The sequence below is a fragment of the Akebia trifoliata genome, chromosome 10 (assembly GCF_017979445.1).
Source record: "Akebia trifoliata isolate Shusen 1 chromosome 10, ASM1797944v1, whole genome shotgun sequence".
NCBI classification, from domain to species: Eukaryota; Viridiplantae; Streptophyta; class Magnoliopsida; order Ranunculales; family Lardizabalaceae; genus Akebia; species Akebia trifoliata.
Window position 1 is genome coordinate 24,406,001 of NC_141384.1, and position 24,946 is coordinate 24,430,946.

Consider the following 24,946-nt stretch of genomic DNA (forward strand, 5'->3'; position numbering starts at 1 on the left):
AGGATATTTTGACTTTAAATTCATGAATGAATTCTTCGTCACTTTATTACTTGCGAGTTTGTCGTTTTAAATTAAAAATACCTACAAGCGAACTCCCTAAAAATGATTCATGCATGTTTTCATAATTAATACGAAGAGTGTATTGGAATTGGAATTTCATCAAAAGTTGTGCACGTTTCAGGGAAAATTCTTTAAAATAGAGAGCTTCTATCGCCACACCAACTTTTACTGCGAGCACCTCGAGATGTAGATGTGTGTTAAATCTTAAGTGATTTCATTTGAATTGGGATTCTCTTAACAAAAACTAGTGTTAATAAATAATTGTTACCCAATCTCAGATGATTCAACCAAGTATTTGTGTTTGGTGTGACGAAATCCTGAAATAAAAAACTTGTCCGAGACCGAGACATATTGCCCGAGTTAATTCGGTATCGGGATCGGACGAAACCAACTCACAAACCTATTTGAGACGTCCATGTATCGTGAGATAAGCGAGACGTCTAGGATGAGATTTTGCAAAATCTTATCCGAGACAAATGATACCTAACAATAATGAAAAAATCGCGAGACAAATGATATGTATCGAATGAGATTTTTAAAATCTCGTCTGAGTCAAATGAGTTAAACATTCTTAACCCTATATTATTTCACTTAAATCATTCTTTCTTCATCTTTTCAATCAATTGAACAAAAAAAAGTAAGGTTTTAGGAGAAAATTTCATCTTCTTCATCCAATTCAAGACAAAATCGGATGAAGAAGATGAAACATACATAACAATATAAATATTTAATTTATTTATTTTGACAGGTATATTATGAATTTTTTTTTTTTTTTTTTTAATTTTATGTTTTTTTGACTTCATATTTTAATAAGAATTATTTCTGAATTTTTAATTGATTAAAAACCATTGTCTCAATGATGAAACGAGACAACTCGAAACGAAACAAGACGTTTCGTCCGAGTTAACTAGGTATCGAGGTTGAACGAGACGGGAAACCGAGTTTAAAAACCATAATTGTTCCTGCTTTTAAAACTGGACGATGATGGTCAGCAAGAATCCAGGGATCATCTCGCTAGGATGCATCCAAGAACGAAGTGATTTGACGAGTTGATCTCTTTTCCTCTCTACTTCCCCCCTGCAATTAGAACATTAGGATTTGAGATGTCTAAGGAATCCATTCGATTTCAAGCTACCGGAGATGGAGACGTTAATAATTTCTCTCGCACTTTCAAGTATCTCATGGGTTAGTTTTCCATTAATCACAACTCTTCTCTTCTTCCATAATTCGTTTTCAATTTTATAAACTAACATGTATTTGATGTTTGATATATATATTTATTTATTTTTTTGGGTGAAGATCAGCTACCCAGTTCTTGTCGAGGGGAATTCCTTTTATCTTCAATTCGTGGATAGTGAGACACCTCACCGAAAAAGACTACGCGGTAATGGATTATTATTGCTGTATCAGTTATTTTTTTTGATAATTATGATACATTGATGAAAAGAGGGAAAACAAAGTACAAGGAGGCCGAGGGAGCCTCTATAAAAACAACAAAAGAAAGGAAAACAAAAGCATTAATGGTTACATAAAGAGTTCCATCTAAAAACAAAGTCATTAAAAGTAGTCCCCGTGAACTCTATATTCTGTTTCGACTAAAGATACATCAGGCCCAAGATCTCCACAAAGCTACCATGAGAGCTTCTCATCTTATTGTTGAACACGCTGTTATTTCTTTCGGTCCACACCCCTTAAGCAATAGCCGAGGGAAGCATAGCCCAAAGAAGTCTCTCTTTGGAAGAGAAAGCATTACTGGCCCACCTTTCAAGCAACGAGGAGAACTTACGAGGAAAGATCCAATGAATACAAAAAGACCAAGGAAAATTAACCAAATATTATGAGAAAAGGGGCAATGAATTAAAATATGGTCGACATACTCCCCATCCTTCAAGCAGAGGGGACAAACATTGGGTGTGATCCGACCCCGAGCAATCAAATTGTCCATCATAAGATTCTTCCCAAGGGAAGCCAACTAAACAAAGAAGGAGATTTTAGAAGGAACTGAATTGGACCAAATAATGGACCCTAGAAAGGATTGATTTGCATAAGGGTTGAGCCACTTATGGAAAAAACTGACAAAGAATCTCAAGTCTTTAGCCTTCATCAATTCCCACTTGTCTTGTTCACTTTCGTCGAGAAGAAACTAATGCAAGAGATAAAGGAAAGATTTCACCTCTGTTAGCTCCCAATCATTAAAGTTTCTCCTGAACCCCAAGTCTCAAGTAGAGCTGGAATCATTGCGAATCAAACACTGTTGGATTGAGCAGTTTTTTTTTCAGCGGACAAGCGTACAATGACGGAAATTGAGTTGTTAAAAATGATGTGCCATACCAATTATAATATCTAAAAAAATGTAACAGATGAATTGTAAATGAAATTGTCATGTTCTTACCGAAATGAAATGCATGTGAATTTTTCAAGAAAATGAACTTGTCAAGACAAATGCTTGTAAAACACTTTTAAGATGTTGAATAAATTTATTGATCAACCGTTTCATGTGAAATAAAGGAATAAAAAAGAGTTATATCTGCTAGGAGCACAGTTCAAAGTTTTGTTCCATTTCAAAATGTTTCCATGGGACATTCTAGTTTTGGCCTAGACTAGAACAAAACATTGACCTGAAACATTGAATATTTTGGGGATGTTTAGATTGTATTGGAAATTTGGAATATTTCAGTCGAGACCGTCTCATTTTTTGTCCTAATATTTTATTGCCTTGGTAGGAGAATTTAACCTTGGTTTGGAGTGGCCTAGATTAGGGTTACACTCTCATACATGATGCTTAGCTATTCTCCTTAATGTCCCATAGAGAAGGACCAAAACCCACCCCAAATGATTGAAAGTTTGAAACAAGTGCCACCATATTAGCTTGTTAACTAGAATATATAGGATTAGAAGGTCAGATAATTTCTCCTTGTCTGGGTTACACTCCTACACGAGTGCCTCATTTAAGGTTTCTTTAAGTGCAACATGAAGACAAAAAGTATTGGTAAATTGTGTTGGAGGTTATCTTACTATGTTTTGGGATTCCCTATTTATCAATGACTTTTTTCATTATGTATTTCTTTTGGTTTCTTCCTAATTTTGTTCTTATAATTTGAAAACTGTTAGTTATGTTGTTTTTCTTGGTCCCATTTTCATATGGGATCTTACACTCTATTTTCTCTCTTTCATGCAGCTTTATGCCGTGCAATTTCATCTTTTGGTCACATGTATCTTGTTTCTCAGTCGGGAAGGATTTCGACGAGCATGCTTGCGGGCAGACATCAGATGGTGATTCCTTCTTGCTTGTGTTAGGAAAATTAAATGTTACTTGATTTCTTCCATTGTGCCATTTATTCTTTTTTTGTTTTCTTGGCAGTTCTCAACCATTTGGTTGAAATGTGCATATTGTCGGTTGTTGATCCATTGCTTTGTAGTGGTTCATTTGCTTTGTTTTTGTTCAAAACAAAGTTAGAAGTAAAATTGTTCTTTTAATAAACCAAATGCAAAGTAAATAAATTATAACTAATAGAATAAAATGGGCCTGTATAGAAGGAACCACCAATCGAAAAACTCAAATAAGCAAAAAACATTAGCCAGCTAACAAGTTCCTCTAGGGTTTCGGATAACTGGACTAACCTGACCTTTGTAGATATCATGCAATTCACCAAAGATAGAATCCAACCTCAAAGGTGGGAACCCCTCACGTCTTATTGATCTGGTATGTTCATAATGTTTTATTGGTTCATGTCCCTTTTGGAAAAGGAAGTGTGAATTTTTAGTCTATTATGTTGTGCATTTACTTCGAACTTTCTACCACCTTGGCTGTAGAAGCTATGCGTGTTCAACAAATGTGAGCACTATTAAACAATTCATGGTGCAGAAGACTTCTCCAGAACCAGCTTGGTGGTGTACCGTCCGGGTTTCCATGTGGATGCCTTTAACTGTGCGTGCCGGGGGGGGGTGTTGATTTGGTTTATACTAATTAAGTATGATTATTGTTTTGATAGATATAGTTAAGTATTATTTTTCAAATAGTTTATATCTGTTTCACAATTATTTAGAAGAAAGTGAAGGTCTGGCCATGTGTTCTTTGCTTGCATTTGGATCTTTGGTAGTTCTGTAGTTCAAGTGTCTTCAGGAATTATGCATCCAATGAGTTAGAAATTAAAACATGTGGGCCACAGGCATTGCTTATGAACCACCGTTTGACGGCTCCTCACTTTGGAGTTTGTAAGGTTAAAAAATCAACCTTATCACATATTATTTGATAAACAAGGCTTTTCATTTTGCTTCAATTCCAATATTTCCATGACCGCACAAAAGAATGCCACAACGAGGATCGTTTTGATCTTCCGATTCAAGTTAATTTGATATATTTATATCATTTGTAAGATATGTCTTGTGCAGTGATGGTGCTTCAGCAGAAGAAAATGCTGCGAAACTAGTGAAAGTAGCCTGGATGACTTTTCCGATTGGAGTAGTTATTACTTTTGCAGCATGTTTATTCATCTTTTGGTGGCAAAAGCTAAGCATTTCTGATCCATACGCACAAGCTATCTTGATTCATGGTATTCCATTGTTTCCACTTCCAAGTTTTCAAATTTTTTAGTTACTTGTTTTGAGTATTTGTTGTTTCACCTCCCTTTTCACTGTGATTATTTGATACTGTTTTTTAATTAACAAATAATGATAACATTCGAGCCTCAAGAGCGCCCTACAAGGAAGTCAAATGTTTGTAGATCTACTTATAATTTTGGGTATAAGGTTGATTTTTGCTAAAAAAATTGGTGTCTGCAAGCACCGTTCAACGATTTGGGAAAAATTTTACGCCTCCTTTTCCATGTTGAGGTAACCGTTCCTGATCCGATTTTGGTACAAACAATGCAGCTCTAAACTCAATACAAGTGGATTCACCTTCTTGAATCATCAGTAGAAGACCAAACTTTTGCAGTCTTTCAGTCTTATTTGTTTTTGTACCAATTTGATTTTGTTTCTAAATAATCCTCTGAATTTTGGTTATTAAAATAAGTGATTTTTATATGGCAGGATTTGCATGTATATTGGAGCTATTGGCAGAACCGTTATATATTCTTTCTCAAAATTTGCTTCTTCTTAAATTGAGATTGATGGTTGAAACTGCGGCGACACTTTTACGTTGCACAACAACCTACATTCTCATTGTCAAGCAAATAAATATGGTAAAAGCTCAGATATGCTTGTTTGTCAATCTATTTATATCACAATATCATGGATTCATATCTTCATTGAGAAACTAAGATTGAAGCTTGTAATCCCTACAACTCTTTTACAATCTGCTTGGTTTCTTGTTGGATACTGTTCATTGGCAAGGTTTAGAATCTTATTTGGTACAATTTACAGTCAGGATAGAACCTCGACAGTCTCAACCGAAACATTCTTAGACCAAGCCTCTTTTAAAAGTCATTTTTTAAATAGAAAACGATAGGGTGAGTACGTTTGGTGTGTTTCTGGATGTCAATACATGTCGGACATGGAAAAAATTCCAAAAGTAATGTGTCTTGTTACATAGGCTTCTTCTGATTTTGGGACATGTTTGATGGATATTAATGGTTGACTTTCTTCTGTACTGAAACCGAATAGGTCTCTGTCCATTACTCTCAAGTTTCTTGCCCTGTATTTTTTGTATCCTAAACTCTAGTCTCTAACTTCAGTTATGATTTCATAATATTTGTGTGGTGCTTGTCGCTACATCCTTATCTCTATTTTATGTTGACTTAGTGAAACTTCTTATTATGCTACATTTTGATAGTTATATGACCTTGTATTACATATAGCTGCTGATCACTAATTATGGCAGGAAAGAGAAACTGTATTTGCATTATCACAGACTGCTTATGGAGCTTGCCTGTTCTTAGGATATTGGGGATATTTTCTTCTCTTTCGAATAGTTAGAAGTTCTGACCTTTTCCCTTTCAGGTGAATTGTCGTACCATTATTGTATCTTTGACTTTTAATAATTAAAATTGATTTAACTTAATACGAGAAAAGCAGTATTAGGTTATATGTAAATATATGTATGTATGTATATATAAATTCAAAGCTACAATTTATCAGAAAAGGAGATTCAATATTCAATAGGTGTTGCATTGTTTATGAAGAACTTGAGCATATTCTTTATCATTCATCTTGTTTTCCTTCTAGAGACAACACTGCCTCTGAGTAAATAGTCAGAAAAAACTTCATTTCATGTTCAATGGAAATTTAGTCAATCATGTGGTAAGCCTATTGATTTGGTAGACCCTTGTTAGACTCATAGGTCAAGGTTCAAATGAATGAACCAATGTTGGGAGCATCATTCTATATTTCCGCCTATTGATTTGGTAGACCCTTGTTAGAGTCATAGGTCAAGGATCAAATGCCAATGTTTGGAGCATCATTTTATATTTCCATCATTTCCCAAAATGTGTCCACTTCCAAAGCAACAACACTAGATATCACTTACAATTTCATTTTGCATGTGTTTTGCAAAATCACTGTTCATTTTGGCCAATCTATCAAAGAAGAGTGAATTCTGATTGAATGTTGCAATGTCATCATCATCATGACCTCATCCAAAAATTTGGGGTCGACCGAAGAATCAAATTCCTTCATTCAATTATGTCTAAAGTCATGTCTTTTGTCAATTCATGTGTGTTCATATCTGCTCTCACTACTTTTATCCATGTTCTTTGTACTCTTCTACTTGCTTTTTTTAGAACCTTCAACTTGTACACTCCTTGTAATCGGGGCTGTAATCGGCCTTTGCTACAACCAAAGCACCTGACTTCTCAAATGACTTTCCCTTAGTATATATCACATGTTAGGGCTACTCTTATATCATTATAAGTCCTTGAGTACGTTCATTTTTAATTTTAATCTCACTTAGTTTTTCCAGTCATCCATCTCGACAGCCTTATTTCTGTTACGTTTAATCGTGTACATGTTTATTGATTGCCCAACATTTAGCTTCATGAAGCATAACCATGGTTACTGCCATCTTCTTAACCATCTAGATCTGATTCTATGGACAACGTCCTCCTAAATCTCTCATCCTTATAGATAATAAAGTCAAGTTAAACAAAAAATATTGCTTCTTGGTATTTCTTGACCATTTCATTCTATGGGTGTTGTTACTGAAGTTGCATCCTACATGCCTTGGTTGGTTCAACTTATTCCAAAGCCCTTGGACTTCAATTAGCTCTCCATAGTTTAGTTTGTGTTGACACTTTTTCTAGTCGCATTACCTAACAGTATGTCATTTGGAAATAATATACATCTAGGAACCTACTCTTGAATATGAGTTGTTGTTTCATTTATAACTATAGTAAATGTGTAAGAACTCAAAGTCTACCCTTGATGTAAACCAATTATAACTGGGAAGTCATTCATCTTTTCACCATTTGTTCTTACACTGGCTATGACTTTTTTGTGCATGCCTGTAATTATGTCAATATATTTAACTGGGGTCAACTGAAATTATAAAATAAGAAAGAAAGCCATCCCATGTAGAGAGGAACTACAATGAGAAAATTGGACGAGCCAATGGATTTGGACCAGCTAAGCCTCCCAAACTAAGAGAATTCCAATTACATCTAAAATCATCATATTTGATGTGGTGCATCTCCAATGAAGACATAGTTTTCTTTGAAAACCATTCTTTTTTGTTCTTTCCTAATACCTCAGCGTACGTCAAAGGGAAATTGTCCCCCATAATATAAGCCCTCACCACATAATATAAGAAAAGCGACAACTCTATGCATCCTTAATAAACTTGCATCGGGTGTCACCTTCTTGATGAAAATGATAATTAACTGTGATGTACTTACTACCATCGTAGCATGTCGGGTTGGAAGTAATGTGATTATGTACTTAATTATCATGCAGTAGCTTCTAGGTCAGATTGACCTTGAAGCCACACTCTTTCATAAGTAATGGCTAGAACAACTCATGGTTGGCTTCTTCCATTGAAGAGGCATAATATATAGAGTGTACAAGAAATTGGGTGACAAGGAACACTATAGCTTCTAAATTCTTCCTCCTAAAAGCTTCCACCACCATTATGGACAAACCAGTGATAAGGGATCCTTCATTCCCAAACCCCTAGAAATTCTAAAAGGTTGATTTGGAGCCTAACTCCATTCGTGATTACATGGGGTGTTTGGAAGGAAAGAAATGCTAGAATCTTCGAAGGAAATGAGCAGTCTTCTCAATAGTTATGTATATCGATCCTTGGGCTTTTGTTCTTTTGGTGCAAGATCTTTAAGTAGTGTTCTTCGAGGGCTTTTTAGTTTGTTGGGAGTTTGTTTGTAATTTGTTAGAGGCGTAGCTTGGTGTTTAGGGTTCTTTTTTCCTTTTGCTTCTTTTTTTTTTTTTTCTTTTGGTGTAGGTCAGCTTGACCTCCCGGCTTTGTTTGCTATTTTTTCCTGCTAGCAAACCTTTTAGCAACACTGAAAGGGAGGCTGAAAAGTTGCACTCTTAAAACCATCTTCTCTATTTTGAAATGAAGTTTATTCTACTAAGTAAATACTCTAGAAACTTCAATCCATGTGATCGTAGTCTTCTTCTATACCAATCTTACATACTTTTACCAAAGTTCTTGATTTTCCTTAGAATCAATGCATTCATTCAACACAAGCACTCCATTAGAATACATAACCTGAGAAGCAATTGACTTTGCTTTCAACCTATAAAATTTGATTTGAAAGCCCTTAACGTTAATCATGTGATTGTTTTTCACCCAACAAACTCCTAAGAGAAAGCAAATGTTGAAATTGGGGATAGAATTTTTCTTGAGTGATTTACAAATGTTTTGAAAGTTTCAGATGTGGAGAATAAAACTCAGTGTAATTTTGCATACATACTTCGCTTCCCCAAGTCATAGATCATCCTAATTTGCCAAAAATTCTTGTGTTTTTATTTGACTTTTGTCATCGGTGATGTATCATTAACTGACATTTTTTTTTTGGTTGTAGAATGAAGAATGTGATGGATTATGATAGGCATCTCTCACATATGTGTATGTTGTTCACCCGCCAATCCTTCCGAAAGTTGGTACTTCAAGAAGGAGAAAAAATGATTCTTGTTTGGTTGGATACACCCTATAACCAAGCTGTATATGGACTTGTAGACAAATTAGGCAAGTATCTGTCCAAAATTCTGCGTTATAAATTTCTGGTACAATTCTGCTTGATTAATTTGAATGAATCCTATTGATCGTCATCTAGTATTTCTTAGTTTTTATATTTGGATAATGCTTAAATGAATCTTCAATTGCATTTCAGGTAGTTTAGTTGTGAGATTGGTGTTTCTTCCTTTTGAAGAAAGTTCCTATGCAACCTTTGCAAGGTTTGCATCAGGTTTACTTCTTCCCTCTTCTAGTTTTTCTTGTTTGGTTCTTTAATACAAGAGATCTGCCTTATTTTCTGCACTTTCTTTATGTATTGTGTCGTTAATAATTGCAAAAAATGGACTTTGTTGGGGCTTTTATGTTACCAAAGGGAAGAGCTAGTGGTCTGTCTTTACCTTTATTTTCTTCCATATTAGTTGTAGGAACTAGACATTTAAAGTGGTTTTATGCTACAATGAGATGAGGGATTTACCTAGCTTTCTGAACTTTTATTTTCTCTTACATTAGTAGCAAAATCTAGACTTTATAAGTAGTTTTATGTCATCCCACTCCTCTTCTCCATAGTGACAAAATTTGCAATTTTTTTTTTGTTGTTGAAAAAATCGCGATTTAATCACATATATTTTTTCTTCAAAAAATCTTTTTATTATACTTATCCTAGAAAAAAAGATCTTTTTATTATTTAATATATGAAATACATATTTTTATATTTAAAAAAAATATTTATATTTATATTTATCCAATGTTTTCCCAACTTTATTGACTTTTGCCAACTTTTTTTTAAGCTTTCTCTTACTGAATTTTTCCTGAACCCTGACTATGTCACTATGCTTTCTCTCTTTCTCTGATCTTCTCACTTTTCATCTTTCTTGATCAATATCACAGGTAACAAGTTATGATAGGAAAAAATGAGTCTTGCTTCTTGTTAATATACTTACTCAGTATGCTTTTAGAACTTAGAAGCTATCTTTTTTTTCTTACTAAGAATTAAGTATAATTACTTCAGGTACCTATGGTTTGTCAAAATTATTGATTGACTGTTCTTTTGTTTCTTTGGGGGTTATTGAGTCCAGTTAATCACATTGTGACCCTTTATTGATATATATATTATTCCATCCCAAACCTTCTCTTCGAATTGGTTTCTAAAGATATATTCTCATTGTTATCTGCTTCCACAGTTTTAAGTTCGAGGCTTATTCTTTGCTTCATGTCATCAAACATAAATGTGCCACTTATGCATGTAGTGACTTGTATATCATGGAAGATCGATTCTGTTTAGGGAGTTAATACCTGATCTGTCTTTCTTTGGCAGGACAATACCCTCATAAAAACATGAAGTTAGGAAGTTCCCTTACAGAAGCTCTAAAGCTTGTTCTTTTAATTGGTACGACTTTTTCACTTAGTTTATTATTTTATTGATTTATTTATTTGTTTTCAATTATGTCACGTTTCTTTCTTTCCCCACTTCATAATGTAGAGTTGTCATTATGCTGCTACAAAGATTCCTTTATCTGTATAAACATATGATTCTATGAAATTTGATAACTTGCATTTCTAGGAATTTTAAAAGAGGAAGAAATCTAAAGTGGACATTTGCTTGAATAACTTTGATGCCCCAGGTTGCATTTTATGATACCGATTTATAGTTTCATGATTGGATAACACATTTGTAAAGTAGGAAGATATTCAATGCCAATTAAACATTTTTATGCAGAACCGTGAATGCTTCTCTAGGATGATAAATCTAAGATCAGACTGAATTAACACAAGCAATGCAAATATAAATCATTGGCTCATACATTCATGGATATGCAAGAGAATCCAAGCGATAATCAAAATAGTCCTAAGGTTCTCACAATCCTACAATAATAGCTGTTCAAGTACTAACAATAAGTTCCAATGAAAGACAAGTCTTCCTCTAGCCTAGGGTTTCAGTTAGATGTTCAAAACATATTTGTAGGCTCAATTTTAGTGTAAAAATAGCCAACTAGTGGTGTTGATTTATGGGAGCAGCAAGTTAACAACATTTGGAGAAATTATAGGCTAAAAAAAATGGAAGGTGATTAGGGTTTTGGGTGGTAAGGAATGATGTGGTTCGAGAAAGGAAGGGTTGGTTTTTATGGGTATTAGGGTTAGGTTTCAACGGAGAAGAGGATGTCGATGGGGTTTTGGTTTATAGAGTGGATTGGGTAGGGTTTATGGATGTTTTAAAGGTTAAAAATGGAAATTTAATAGAGAAAGTGAGAAAGAAGTAGAGAAAGTGAGAAAGAAGATGTTAAGAAATAAAATAAATACCCACCTTGATTGAGAAATCGATAGAGGAAATAAATGTTACTTTGGACTCACTCCAAAATGGACTCACACCACACCGTTAATGAGAATATCAAAGCTTCAATCTCAATTTTATTTATCATTGAAGAAAATTACAGCAAAAAACAAGTATTTATAATGTTCTCTAAACCCTAAATCTAATCTCAAACATCCAACTAAAATAAGGAGATCCAATGACTTAAAATAACTTAAATAAAACATCCATGTCCCAATCCGTAACTTTATTTCCCTAGCAATAAATTTGGTGTGTGTTTGGGCATTTGCTAGGAGCGTAATACTTAGGTTTTTGAGGGGCATGAGACACTCTCCAAGAAATTATCATCTCTATTATGGGCCTTCTTCATTTTTGGTGCAAGATTTGAGAGGAATTTTCTTTGAAGATTTTCCTTTTTGATGGGATAGCATTTTTAACATCAGCGATCCCTAGTTGAAGTTCAGGTTTCTTAACGTGCATTGATGTTTTTCTTTTTTTGTAGCCATTTGCTTTGTATTTGGGTGGTCCCCTCATCCCTTTTTAAAAAAAATCATATCCTCCTCCCTTATTCCTCCCTTTTCTCTCAATTCTTTTTATTTTCCTTTTCAAAAATCTGCTGCCATCAAGTTAGTTGTAGTGTAGGATAATCCGCTAGTTTAGACTCTCTTTGGGATCTGGTTGTGAAGGTTTGCGAAACTCAATTAGAAGTTGGGTTTGTGGTATGCTTGGTATGACATCGTTTCATTAGCTTAGTTTCATTTGGGCTCTCCTCGGGAAGTAACATTGAGTTGTTCCCCAAGGTTCACCTGGCATGGCGATTGCTTATTGAATACTCTGTTTCGATCTATTAGCCAAGGTTGGAAGTTGTATTCCAACTTCAAGATTTCTTATTGCCACCTATATATGATTTGACTGAATTCTGCATGCACAAGTTTTCTATATTCTATTGGGTTAAGAATCACCTGTTATAATACAATGTTCTGATAATTAAACATTTGTTCTACAGATGTATTAGGCTTGACTATTTAGTCCATCAGCCACATTTGAATTAAAATTTGTGAGACCAAAATAAACAAAAAACTTGGTTTAGCACTCGGGAGAAAAAAAAAAAGGCAAATACTTTCAGCAGCTGGGGTATTTTAGATTGTCTGGTTTGTTTTCCCTCTTGTCCATTGTTCATTCAAGAGTTGGCCCCATCTTTTGAACATTTGAGACTGATTCATACAAAAATGGTATTGCATGAAGTGCAAGACCTGTGTGTCCATTTAACCAACGTATTTTGTAAACTGGGGTTAGACGTTTCAGAATGGGCTGATTTTTGGTGAGGATAATCTCCTCACCATAGAGATCATCCTCACCAAAAAGCAGCCCATCCCGAAACTTCTAACGGCAGTTTACAAAACACATTGGATATATATATATATATATATATATATATATATATATATATATATATATATATATATATATATATATATATATATATATATTTTTTTTTCCCGCTAAGCAAGCAAGAGATTAGTGGTTAATGGGGTGTAGATGGTTCAACGGGATTTGAACCTAGGTCATGGGATCAACTCTCTTCAAGCCTTTACCACTTATATATATATATATATATATGTATACACCCCCACATATATATATATTATGCATGTATACACCCCCACATACATATTACCAAGGATGCAAATTGATAGTGTACTTGGGGCATAATTTCTTTGAATACCTGATGCTGAGACAATCTTTTACCATCTGTAGCAGCCCTATACGTTTTTTGATATGGACCAAAACAATAAGCCTTCTAAATCATACGACCAAAGGTCAAAATTAATAGTCATCTGAAGCCACAACAATAGATGTCGAGAAATGAATCCATGGTCTCAAATGCCGTCGGGTCTAGTTAATTAACTCTTAATAAGACATACTATTTAACTCAAAGATCTGATTGGGATGCCATTAGATGCATTTGAATTCCCGTTCTAGATCTAGGATAGCTGTTGCACGAGTTACATGGAGATTCTAATGTTTTGGGCGTCAAAATTGTGTTGCATGTTTTGGGATAATGGAAGTTACAAAATTGAGGGATATTTTGTCATTACAAGGAATAATTTTTATGTTACTTTAGATTGATGGGTGGGATTTGTTACTAAGGGCTTTAAGTTACATTTTAGGTTTTTTTTTCCCTACAATAGATATTATGAGAATATTTTTAAGGGTGCTTTTTGATTACTGAATGGAAGTTACCTTTAGGGTTTTTAGTTCCTTTGTGAACTTTTGGGATTGCTTGGATCAGCACTTGCAGGAGGTTTTCCTAGATTTCCCCCTAAGAAAGGTTGGCTTTGACAGTGACTAGTTTCTTCTCTTTGCCTTCCATTCTTCCAGCTGCCTGCATTATTTTTATTTTTTCTTTTGGTTTTTAATTCGAACTATATTTTATGTAGGTCTCGTGGTTATGTCATTTGGTCCCAGCTACTCTTATGCTCTCATTAGAGTGTTGTATGGCAGGAAATGGAGTGATGGAGAAGCCCCCACTGCCCTCCGTTATTTTTGCTTTTATGTCATTGTTTTGGCTATGAATGGTTAGTAAGCCTTTCTCCTTTCGTTTTATTGTGCTGCCTAAAGATTTTGAACACGACTAGTTGTGCATTGGACTTGGCTATCCTTTCTAGTCTCCATGTTTTTTGTGCTACAAGTTACTTTGTTAATTTGTACATTCCTATGCTTTTTCTTTGGTTTCTGTTTTCCATTTTTCACTCAAATATTTAGTTTGTATTTATGTGTGTAAGCATGCGTAGAATTCTTCACACATTATACTTATATATGTAAATTTGTGATGCATCCAGAGTCCTAAGGAATAATGTAGCTGCATGAACATGATGCCAATGTAACGTAATTCAATGAAGGTTTAAAATCCTGTTCAGTTTAGATTTATCAAAATCTGAAACGGAACCAAAACATTCTGAAATATTGTCTCTAAATTTATTAAAAAAATAGTTTTTCTTCAAAATAAATATTCAAAACTGTATTTTAGTGTTTAAATTGGAAGTTATAATTAATAATTACACTTTCAAATCAATACACAACAGAAATTCGAAACCTGCCAACTTAAATATAGGTTCCTTGAAACATCACATTCGATTCATATACGTTGTTTGAAAAGTCATTTTTACTAAAATAGAAAAAGTCCTTTTTATTTGATTAAATTAAATGAATCTTATAAGGTACAAAATTTGTTTAATGCTTAATTTAATATTGAAACATTGCATTTGATGTGTTTTCAATATGCTTTGCAAAACATTTTGAAATATCCTGAGTTTAGTAGAAGATTTGTCCTGTGTACTGAAATATTTCACAAAACATTTCGAAGCTTTGCAATGTTTCGTTCCAGAATGTCAAAAATCCGGAACCAAACTTGGACCCATGATCATGTCATTTACCACATGCACATTAGTGTACTGAAATATTTCACGAAACATTTCGAAGCTTTGAATGTTTTGTTCCAGTATGTAAAAAATCCGGAACAAAACTTGGAACCATGATCATGTCATTTACCACATGCACATTAGTGCAATCGTAATTTGTTCCTTAGGTTTTTATTTAGACATAAGAGGGTGAAGGTGTGGGTTTGATCCCTGGTCTATTATATTATCACTCGCATACTTTACTAACTCATCAAGTTGGCATCTTCAAGGATGCTTAGCCCATAGACAACTTGTAAAGTCCCAACACTGGAAAACAAGGATGCTTGGAAGCTTATGTCAATTTGTTGATGTCCTATCAGTATTTTTTTAATGTTATAGCTTTAAAGAAAGTTGTAAGCTTTTAATTCCTTGATTATGCTTCAGGAACATCTGAGGCGTTTCTACATGCAGTGGCAAATGAGAACCAACTCAAGCACTCAAATGATTCCTTGCTCATATTCTCTGGGATTTACGTTGTATTGAATGTCCTGCTGATTCGATCAGCCGGTGCAGTTGGGCTAATTGCTGCTAATTCATTAAGTATCCTTTTTAACGTATGGAAATTTATTTCTTGGTTCAATTTGAGTGAGTGTTGAGTCAAAAAATGGATTTTTTAATGATTCAGCCTACACAATTTAGTTTTTAAAAAAAGAGAGAATTTGTATAGATTCTATTCATCTAGTAGTTTTCACTTGTGTTATTATCTTTAAATTTATCACAAGAGGTTCTAGTCATTCTCTGATTATTTTGTTTACTTGGTGTTAATTGTTCATTTTTCTATGGTTCGAGCCCCACAAAAAAAAAAAAAAAAACAGCTGGAATTCCACTAACAATATCATTGCAAAATTTATTTTTTCCCTTCATTTTGTCAAGAATTAGTTAGACAAGGGAGTTGAGGATGGGTGGCAGCCATCCTTCCCAGCTGTGTAGTACACTAGTGGTTTTGTCCTAGGAAATCTCCTTGTCCAAGAGTTCACCAGATCGAATGATCCTAACCATGCAGATTATCAGATATTTTGCTTAGAAAATTTATGACATACAGCCCAAAAAAAATGCCCATAAATTTGATTTTTTGGTAGGTATAAGCTTTGGTAATAAAATAAAAAGAAGGCCTATCTACAAACGAGAACAAGCAACAAGAAAGAAAAGCAGAATCAAAGCTACAAGCCTACAACATACTTAGGATGAACAAACTAGATCCCATTTAAACAAAAGGGTCCTCAAAGAAGACTCCTCTAAATTCGTTAGATATTTTGCACCAATGAAATATAAGTCCAGGCATTGGCAAGAGGACCTGCTGAAGAAAATGCTCATTTCCTTCAAACGCCTTAATATTAAGCTCCAGCCAAATTCTCTAGCACATAGCAAAAGGGATTATGGACCAAAATGTTTTTTTTTACCTGTGCGAGCATGCTTTGAAATGCAAACTTTGAAACAAAGCTAACATTGTCAACCAAAGACACCAAGGTCTGTTGATAATTTTCAACACTGAAAGGTAGGCTAAAAAGTTGCACTTATAAATGCATCTTCTCTATTTCGAAATGAAGTCCATTTTACCAATAAATAGTATAGAAACTTCAATCTACATGATCAATCTTCTTCTATATAAATCTTACATACTATTACCAAATGGTAGAGAAAATTTTCTTTTTCATGGCTAGGTTCTAAGCTAGAATTGTGTAAAACATTTCGGCGTTTTCTCTTTTGTCCTTACCCCCCCCCCCCCTCCCCTCTCCCCCCTTTTTTTACATAGACAAGTAATGAAAGTGGGTTTAGAAGAATTTGAGAATAATTGTATCAAGTCTCTTTGTGAGAGCTTGGCCAGTATTTATATTAATTACAAAGGTTAAATTACAGAAAAATCCTTATAAATAATAATTAAATAAAAGACTATCACTAATAAGTAATTAAGACTGGAAAACAACTATATCAACTAACAAAATTATTTCTAATACTCCCCCTCAAGCTGGGGAGAATATATCAACTAAACCCAGCTTGACAAGGTGAGAATTAGTGATAGATGGACCAACAGACTTCGTAAGCATATCGGCAAGTTGATTTGAAGAAGGGACGAAGACTGTCTGAAGGTCACTAGATCTAACTTTCTCCCTGAGAAAGTGAAAACCTCAATGTGTTTAGTTCTTTCATGAAGAACTGAGTCAGAAGCAAGTATAATAGCAGACTTGTTATCACAAAGTAGAGTAGAAGAACCAGAAACAGGAAAGCCCAACTCTGTCAACAAAGACCGAAGCCAAATTATTTCACATGTACCAAGGGCCATCACACGATACTCAGCTTCAACAGAAGAACGAGACACCACATTTTGTTTCTTACTTTTCCACGAGATAAGATTATTACCATGAAAGGTACAAAAATCAGAGGTAGATCTTCTATCTGTAAGAGAGCCAGCATAATCAGCATCTGTAAAACAAGACAAATGTGGCTGAGCAGTGGAAGAGTAGAAATGCCCAAGTCCAGGACGTAACTTCAAGTAACGAAGAATGCGATACACTGCATCAAGATGAGATGTACGTGGAGTATGCATGAACTGGCTGACCACACTGATCGTGAAAAACAAATCCGGTTTAGTGTTAGTAAGATAAATCAGACGTCCTGCAAGTCTCTGATAAAAGATCACCAGAATCAGCTTGAAGATGATGATTTTGATCCATAGGAGAGGAAGCAGGACGACAACCAAACATCCTAGTGTCCTGAAGAAGATTTAATGTGTATTTTCGCTGAAATAGTGATATACCACGATTAGAGCGAGCCACTTCTATCCCCAAGAAGTACTTGAGTGGACCTAAGTCTTTAACCTCAAAGACACGACCTAATAGCATCTTAACCTTATCAATCTACTGTGCATCATCTCCAGTCACAATGATATCATCCACATAGACCAAAACAATTGTGCAACGACCATCCAATCCTCGACGAACAAAGCAAGTATGATCGTAGTGAAATCTAGAAAATTCCATAGAAAGAATAACCTCAGAAAAACGTTGAAACCAAGCTCGCGGAGACTGTTTCAGGCCATACAAAGACTTAAGAAGGCGACATACCTTCCCAGAATACTCCCCCTGAAGACGAAACCCTAGAAAAAAGTCCATATAAATAACCTCAGTCAAATCACCATTCAGAAAAGCATTCTTCACATCAAGTTGGTGAAGTGGCTAGGAATTACACGCAGCTAGGGATATAAGAAGGTGAACAGTGGAGAGTTTGGCGACAGGAGCGAACGTGGCACCAAAATCTTTTCCTGGGGTCAGTGTTAACCCCTTAACAACTAGTCGTGCCTTATATCGATCAACAGTACCATTTACGAGATATTTCACTGTGAAGACCCATTTACAACTAACAGTCCTCGCCCCAGACGGAAGAAGAACAAGTTCCCAAGTATGATTGGTTTGCAAAGCATCCATTTCAGCAATCATAGCTTTTGTCCACTGAGGGTCTTGTAATGCCTCTGAGACAGACCGAGGAATCCGAATAGAATCAATTGCGGCAAGGTAGGCCTGATAAGAGGAAGAAAGACCTTGATAGGAAACAAACTGGGCAATAGGATGATCAGTAACACACCGCTGCTTACCTTTGCGCAGAGCAATAGGTAAGTGAGAGTCAGAAGTAGACGGAGTAAGAACGGGTATATGTGTGGAGGTAGAAGAGGGTATACCTGAATCCAATGAGGAGGTTGGTAAGGGTGGAGAGGGGTGAGTACGATGAGTGTAGACCTGAAGCGGCGGCGGAGACGGAGGAAAAACTGGAGAAGGTAGAACTATAGGGGACGAGTCCTGCAAAGTAGATGTAGCATGATAGTATGGAACATTTTCAAAGAAGGTAACATCAAGAGTGTGGATGACACGGTGAGAAACTGGATCATAACACCGATACCCCTTGGACATAGAGGAGTACCCAAAAAATGCAGCGAATGGCTTTATCATCCAATTTCGTACGATTGGGAGTCTTGTCCTGAACGAAACACGTGCATCCAAAGACACGAGGTGTAATAGGGAAGAGAATGCTATCAGGTTGAAGGACATGAAGGGGCACCTGCCCTTCTAGGGTGCGACTTGGAACCCGATTAAGAAGAAAAGCTGCAGTAAAGACAACCATATTCCAAAAAAACCTTTGGAACATGCATTCCGCGAAGAAGACAATGCACAATATTCATGAGGTGACAGTTCTTACGTTCTGCCACCCCGTTCTGTTTAGGAGTATAAGGACAAGTCAATTGGTGAAGCATACCCTTCTCATGAAGATGGGTGCGAATACCATCAGATATATATTCCCCCCCCCCCCCCATTATCAGACCTAAGGGATTTAATAGTAATATTGTATTGAGTCTGAATCATTTTAAGAAAATTAACAAAAATTGGAAGCACTTCAGAATGCGAGCGCATCAAATAAACCCAAGTGCAACGGGAGTAGTCATTTATAAATGTAATATAATAGCGATGACTAAATCAAATTTCGCATTAAACCTATGCATACGAGGAATATAAGAAGTACGTGTGTGTTTAGAAAGTTCACACACAGAGCATTGAAGTTTATGTCCACTACAAGCAGTTTTTAAAACAGGAAATAAAGAACACAAGTGTTGAAAATTGGCATGTCCTAAGCGAGCATGCCATAAATCTAGAGTCTGTGAGGTAAAAGTGTGACTGCCAGATGATGGAAACACGGAAGCCGGAGCAGCAATAGGCTAAGATCCAAACACGTATAACCCCTTCTCATACACCTTGCCAAAAATCCTCTTCGAAGTCAGGTCCCGAAAAATGCAGTGAGTAGGAAAAAAAGGTAACTGAGCAATTATGAGATTTAGTAATACTACTAACAGACCAAAGATTAAGAGATAGGTGAAGGACATGATGTACAAAATCTAGAGAAATCCCAGAGGATAAAGGGATGATATCCTTGCTATGGACAGGTGTAAGAGATCTATTAGTAAGGCGAACCTCCCTGTGAGTGGTGGAAGAAAAAAAAGAAGTAAAATGGCTAGGCTCACCGGTCATGTGATCAGAGGCACCAGAATCAATAACCCATGTCAGAGGAGTAGAGCTAGACTGAGTGACATTGAATGCAGAGGATGTACCTGGAGGTGTAATACCTGAGGCCGCAGTCGAAGAAGTTTTAGTATAAGCTTGAATCTGATCTCGGACAATAGTGGCAATCTGAGTCTGTAGATGTTGCAAGTCAATCGTGCCAAGTGAAGGAGGATCAGTAAATGAGGACTCCACTTTAGCAGCACGATGAGTAGAATGTCCCAAAGATGAAGTGGAAGAAGATCGTGGTATCAGATGAGGATAGAGCTGAAAGCAGCGAGCCTTCTCATGATTAGTCTTCCGACAATGATTGCAAGTAAGGCCACTCCCTTTACCACGACTCCTTGATCCAGTGGTATGGAGGTCGGAGAAACTCGAGTTGGTAGCTAAGGTCATCTGATCTGTAGTTGGAACAGAAAGAATGCCCGGGACCTGAGTCTGAGGAGGAGGAATACGACGACGATGCTCATCACTATCGATGGTCGCAAATATCTCAAATAAAGAAGGTAAAGGAGTGGTGTTCGGAGTGCCTCAAATTCTGGACGTAGACCCATAAGAAACTGATAGGTTTGATGTCGAGCCATCCGCTTGACAACATAATCATCTACCTCTGAAGACAATTCAACCATAGACTCATAGTGGGAAAGTTCTTCCCAACGTGACTGAAGGTATCCAAAATAATCGGCTACACTCTGAGTCCCTTGGGTAGCCTGGGCAATGTCTCGATAAAGTTCATAAATTCTCGAGTCATTCCTGGAATGTGCGTATGTCCGAGTAAGCGCTTACCATAAAGATGAAACTGTCTCATGCTACATGAACATGGTATAAATGCGCTGCTCCATGGAGTTAAACAGCCACCCAAGGATAGTGCAGTTGTCGATCTCCCATGATTCAAATTTAGGATCAGTTACAGGTGGTTTAGTAGCAGTTCCAAAGAGCCATCCAGATTTTCCTCTACTCCCTAAAAGAGACGCACAGATCGGGACCATGACTGAAAGTTTCGACCATCGAGAAGAGCAGTAGTAATACGTTGAGCTGAGGAGTTAGACCCAAGAACTGTAGCGGAAGTTGTAATTCCATGTTCCTAAGTCATTACTTTGGTTTGAAGGGAGATCTGAAGAAGAAATTAGCACCCTCGGTGCAATCGCAAAGCACAAACAATAGTTCTACTACTATCAGTAACCCACACAATAAATCGGAACAACCCAATTAGCAGGGCACTGTCCAAGCTACTGTTGAACTCTGTCCCAACCTGCTGTCGAGCTCTATGACAAGTTGTTGTGTAATTGTAAAACTCAAATAAGAGGCTAACTACTATCGTTCTTCTCTACAAGATCCAAAAAACCTTTCGTAGGACCAAAAAAAGCACCCACTGCTGTCACCTGTTGATGCAGATGATTGTAAGCTTTCGCAAGGCTCCCAGAGAGACTAACTGTTGTCGTATTCCTCTATAGGGTCCAACAAACCTAGTGTAAGACCAAAACGAAGTTTCCACTGTTGTCGCAGAACCAAAACGAAGGTCACAGATCTATTGTAGACCCAAAACGAAGAACCCCTTGCTGTCGTAGAACCAAAACGAAGGTCATAGACCTATCGTAGACCCAAAACGAAGAACCCAATGCTGTCGTAGAACCAAAACGAAGGTCACAGACCTATCATAGACCCAAAACGAAGAACCCACTGCTGTCGCATAACCAAAACGAAGAAGGTACAACGTCGCAGAACCAAAACTAAGTTGTTAAGGCTGTTGTAGAGTTATTCAGAGGCTCTAGGTTTGTTCGTAGGACGAAAATAAAGCTTGTAGGACCAAAATCGAAGTTCTTCGGGCTATCGCAGAGTTAATCTGAGCCTCCAGGTACGTTTGCAAGACCAAAAAAGGAAACAGTAACTTCTGCTGTAGAGGTACTCAGAGGCTCTAGTTTTTTTTTTTTTTCGTTATTGAATCCTTGTTACGAAGAGACAAATTCTAGCGTAGGGAAAAAAACACTGCGCATTATTGCAGCAAGTGATAAAACGAGAAAAAAAATTGAAAGACCCTTCGGGGGAAAAGATCGAATGAGATTTACTCTAGGTTAGGGTAAAGAGAAGGTAGAGAGGACGGAGAAAAATTCCTTGGCTTTGATACCAAGAAGAATTTGAGAATAATTGTATCAAGTCTCTTTGTGAGAACTTGGCCAGTATTTATATTAATTACAAAGGTTAAATTATAGAAAAGTCCTTATAAATAAGAATTAAATAAAAGACTATCACTAATAAGTAATTAAGACTGGAAAATAACTATATCAACTAACTAAATTATTTCCAATAGGTTTGAACTCAGGTCTGTTGAAATACCACTGACAGACTTTTCCAATTTACAATGCTAGTGGATGAATGGTTAGCCATAAGGTTGGGCTTCTTGGCATTTAAGAGGAAACTTTGGAGCATTACTCCCTTCGCAATTTGCTAGGAAATTTGGAAGGAACCTTAGGTTCTTTGAAGGAAAGGAATCCTCAGTTCAAAACATTATTTTTTCTATCTTGGGGTGTCTTTTTGTGGAGTAAGATCTTTTCAGTAGGGGGGGGGGGGGGGTGTTCTTTGAAGATATCATAGCCAAGTGGGATTGGGGGTGTGGCATTGATATGTAGTTTGTGCTCGGTTTCGCTTTCTTTTTCTCCTTGTTTGTACTTTGCTTCATGGTCTCCTTGACCATGCTATTAATCTTTGAATTATCAAAAAAAAATTTCCTAACAATGCTACCACCTTCAAAATACTCATTTTTCCTTTCTCTAATTTTGCCATATCATTTTTTGCTGCTGAAGGTCTTAACTGCCATATTTCTCTTTTATCAAAGCAAGAACTCAAATAAGCTTTGCCATCATTGCAGTGTATTGTTTTTAAAGTCTAGAAATGGGTTATTTAAGCAGTATGGGTCCTACCATAGTGTACCTAAGTGGGACTCAAGTGTCCAAATTGTTGGTGTATCCTCTATTTAACTAGAACATTTGGAATTTTTTATTACTTGTAAGCACCTTTATACCAGGAATCGTTGTTTTTTAATCAATTAACTTGTGATATGTAAGGTAAGAATCCAAAAGATGTATTTATGTGATCTCACAGTTGAATTTGAGGGAATTAGGGGATTATCATCTCAAATTTCCAGAGATGTCTATATCTATGTAGTCTCACTGTCACATGTCAACAATAATGAGAGGAGTTCATTGTGGCAGCGGCATTACAACAACAAAACTAGAATAAAGAACTTAATAAGTACAGAAAGAATAATGTTGATCAAACAATGTTTGGAATTATAGCATGGGCACTATGGATTGCCATCCATTTGTAGGTTTGTTGGGTGGAGGGGTTTCTCTCTATGCTATAATTCCTTATATTGTACAGAATAATCTCTATCTTACTTGAAAAATTCCCTGTACCGTACTTCATTGAAAATTTGAAGCTTTGACCTATTTTTTCTTGACTGGTACCAAAGATATGATGTTGAGGATTATTTACTCTGTGGTATTTATCAAGCGATATTTCCAGGTATGCAATTACTTGTTCTATTTGCTCCACCGTATAACATCCTAGCTAAGCTCATCTTATCCAAACTTGTATTCTTTTTCATATTTGGATTCCTCGTCTCTACACAGGATTCTACGTCATTTGCTTTCCGCCGTTGCTTGCCTTCGGGTTGGATGGTTCTGTTTCTTTCAGGCATCGCCACGCTCATTTCTGAGAGAATATTCTTTGATCGGGAAAATTTCTGGCCAACCTTGTTCATTCACCTCTCCATTGGCTTTACGTGCTTCTGCATATCCTCAATTGTGATGTAAGTAATTTATATTACGGTGTTCAGTTGCATTGGTATTTATCATCTTACATCATTCTTATGGCATCTATCTAATAGACTCAGAAAATTGACTCTTTGTTGCATTCTATGTGAATAGATATAGCCGCGAGAGGCCTTTCATTAATAAAATCATCCGTTTCCGTGACCATAACGAGTGAGAAAAAGGTAAAGGTGGGTTTTATGAACTTGTGCTTGACTCCTAGTTTATTTTCCACATTTTTGGTTTCCTAATTCAATGATTAAATTCAACATATATTCTATATTGTAGTCGAGGACAAGATGATGACCGTCAGATGCAGAAAACTATGGGCGATGTTTTATTCTTTTGATCCGTCTCTTGAAATCCAATCGGTGATGTGCCCATGCTCGGTAAGTTCAGATTTTGTCATAGACGCATTGGTTATAGTTGAAGGTTGTCTATTTCTCAGAGTGTTGGGAGTTACTTGGCAACCTTTACCCATCATTACTGGGCTTAGCATAAATTAGTTGTAAAAGAGAGGGCTGAGATCTGCATTTTTCATTGGCGGCCTTTTTTGCTCAACTTTCCAGGTTAAGGATTCTGATTTGTACAGTAAGGTTGTTTAAAACAGACGAAACTGATTTACAGTCGAATCAGGTAAAATACTTTTCAAGAATGTGCGACCTCTCAATTTCCGTAATTTATGTTTGACATCTAGGAAAACCCATCATCTATTCGGCCTTTTTTTTTGTTTTATACCACCTGTTACACTGTAAAATAAGAACATATAAAATGAATTGTTGAAGTTCTATGCCCCCTAATACCTAAAACAATTGGCCTGTTAATTGTGATTTCTTTAGTGTTTTGTGCAGGACTCCTCGACAAATATAAAAAAATTGATGCCCAATACTTGCAGGTCATGACTCAAGTAAACTATTAGCGTCACGAATAACTTCTTGACCTGCATTTATTTTCCTTTTTGAATTATGGAAAAAAGAAAAAAAAAAAAAAAATCACTATTAAATCATGAATAAAAAGCAATGTTGACTTACGGTCAAGGGGGATAAACCTAATCTTACATTTTTCAAGGGGGTAAACCTGATATCACCCATTTAACAAGGGGTGCTTCTAAAATACCCTATAATTTAATCCCCCCCCCC

The 24,946-nt window shown here is 36.1% G+C and overlaps 1 protein-coding gene across 6 annotated transcripts; it reads left to right on the forward strand.

The window, feature by feature from the left end:
- The first annotated feature begins 1,017 nt into the window (after positions 1–1,017).
- Positions 1,018–24,631, forward strand: LOC147393383 (lipid transporter). Of its 6 annotated transcripts, none has more exons than XR_015181955.1 (16): positions 1,018–1,245; positions 1,365–1,444; positions 3,239–3,333; positions 4,453–4,613; positions 5,092–5,243; positions 5,882–6,000; positions 9,036–9,203; positions 9,349–9,419; positions 10,503–10,574; positions 13,937–14,074; positions 15,341–15,496; positions 23,468–23,520; positions 23,628–23,806; positions 23,925–23,998; positions 24,096–24,196; positions 24,377–24,631. XR_015181955.1 is itself a non-coding variant. In XM_086455151.1 (15 exons), the coding sequence occupies exons 1-14, from the start codon at positions 1,164–1,166 to the stop codon at positions 23,983–23,985; spliced, it is 1,587 nt and encodes a 528-aa protein (XP_086311277.1). In that variant the 5' UTR covers positions 1,018–1,163; the 3' UTR covers positions 23,986–23,998; positions 24,096–24,631. The 6 variants fall into 6 exon arrangements, 4 of the variants coding, with proteins under 4 accessions (XP_086311277.1, XP_086311278.1, XP_086311279.1 ...); XR_015181956.1 differs by having other exon boundaries at positions 23,925–23,992; XM_086455151.1 differs by having other exon boundaries at positions 24,096–24,631.
- Positions 24,632–24,946: the final 315 nt, after the last annotated feature.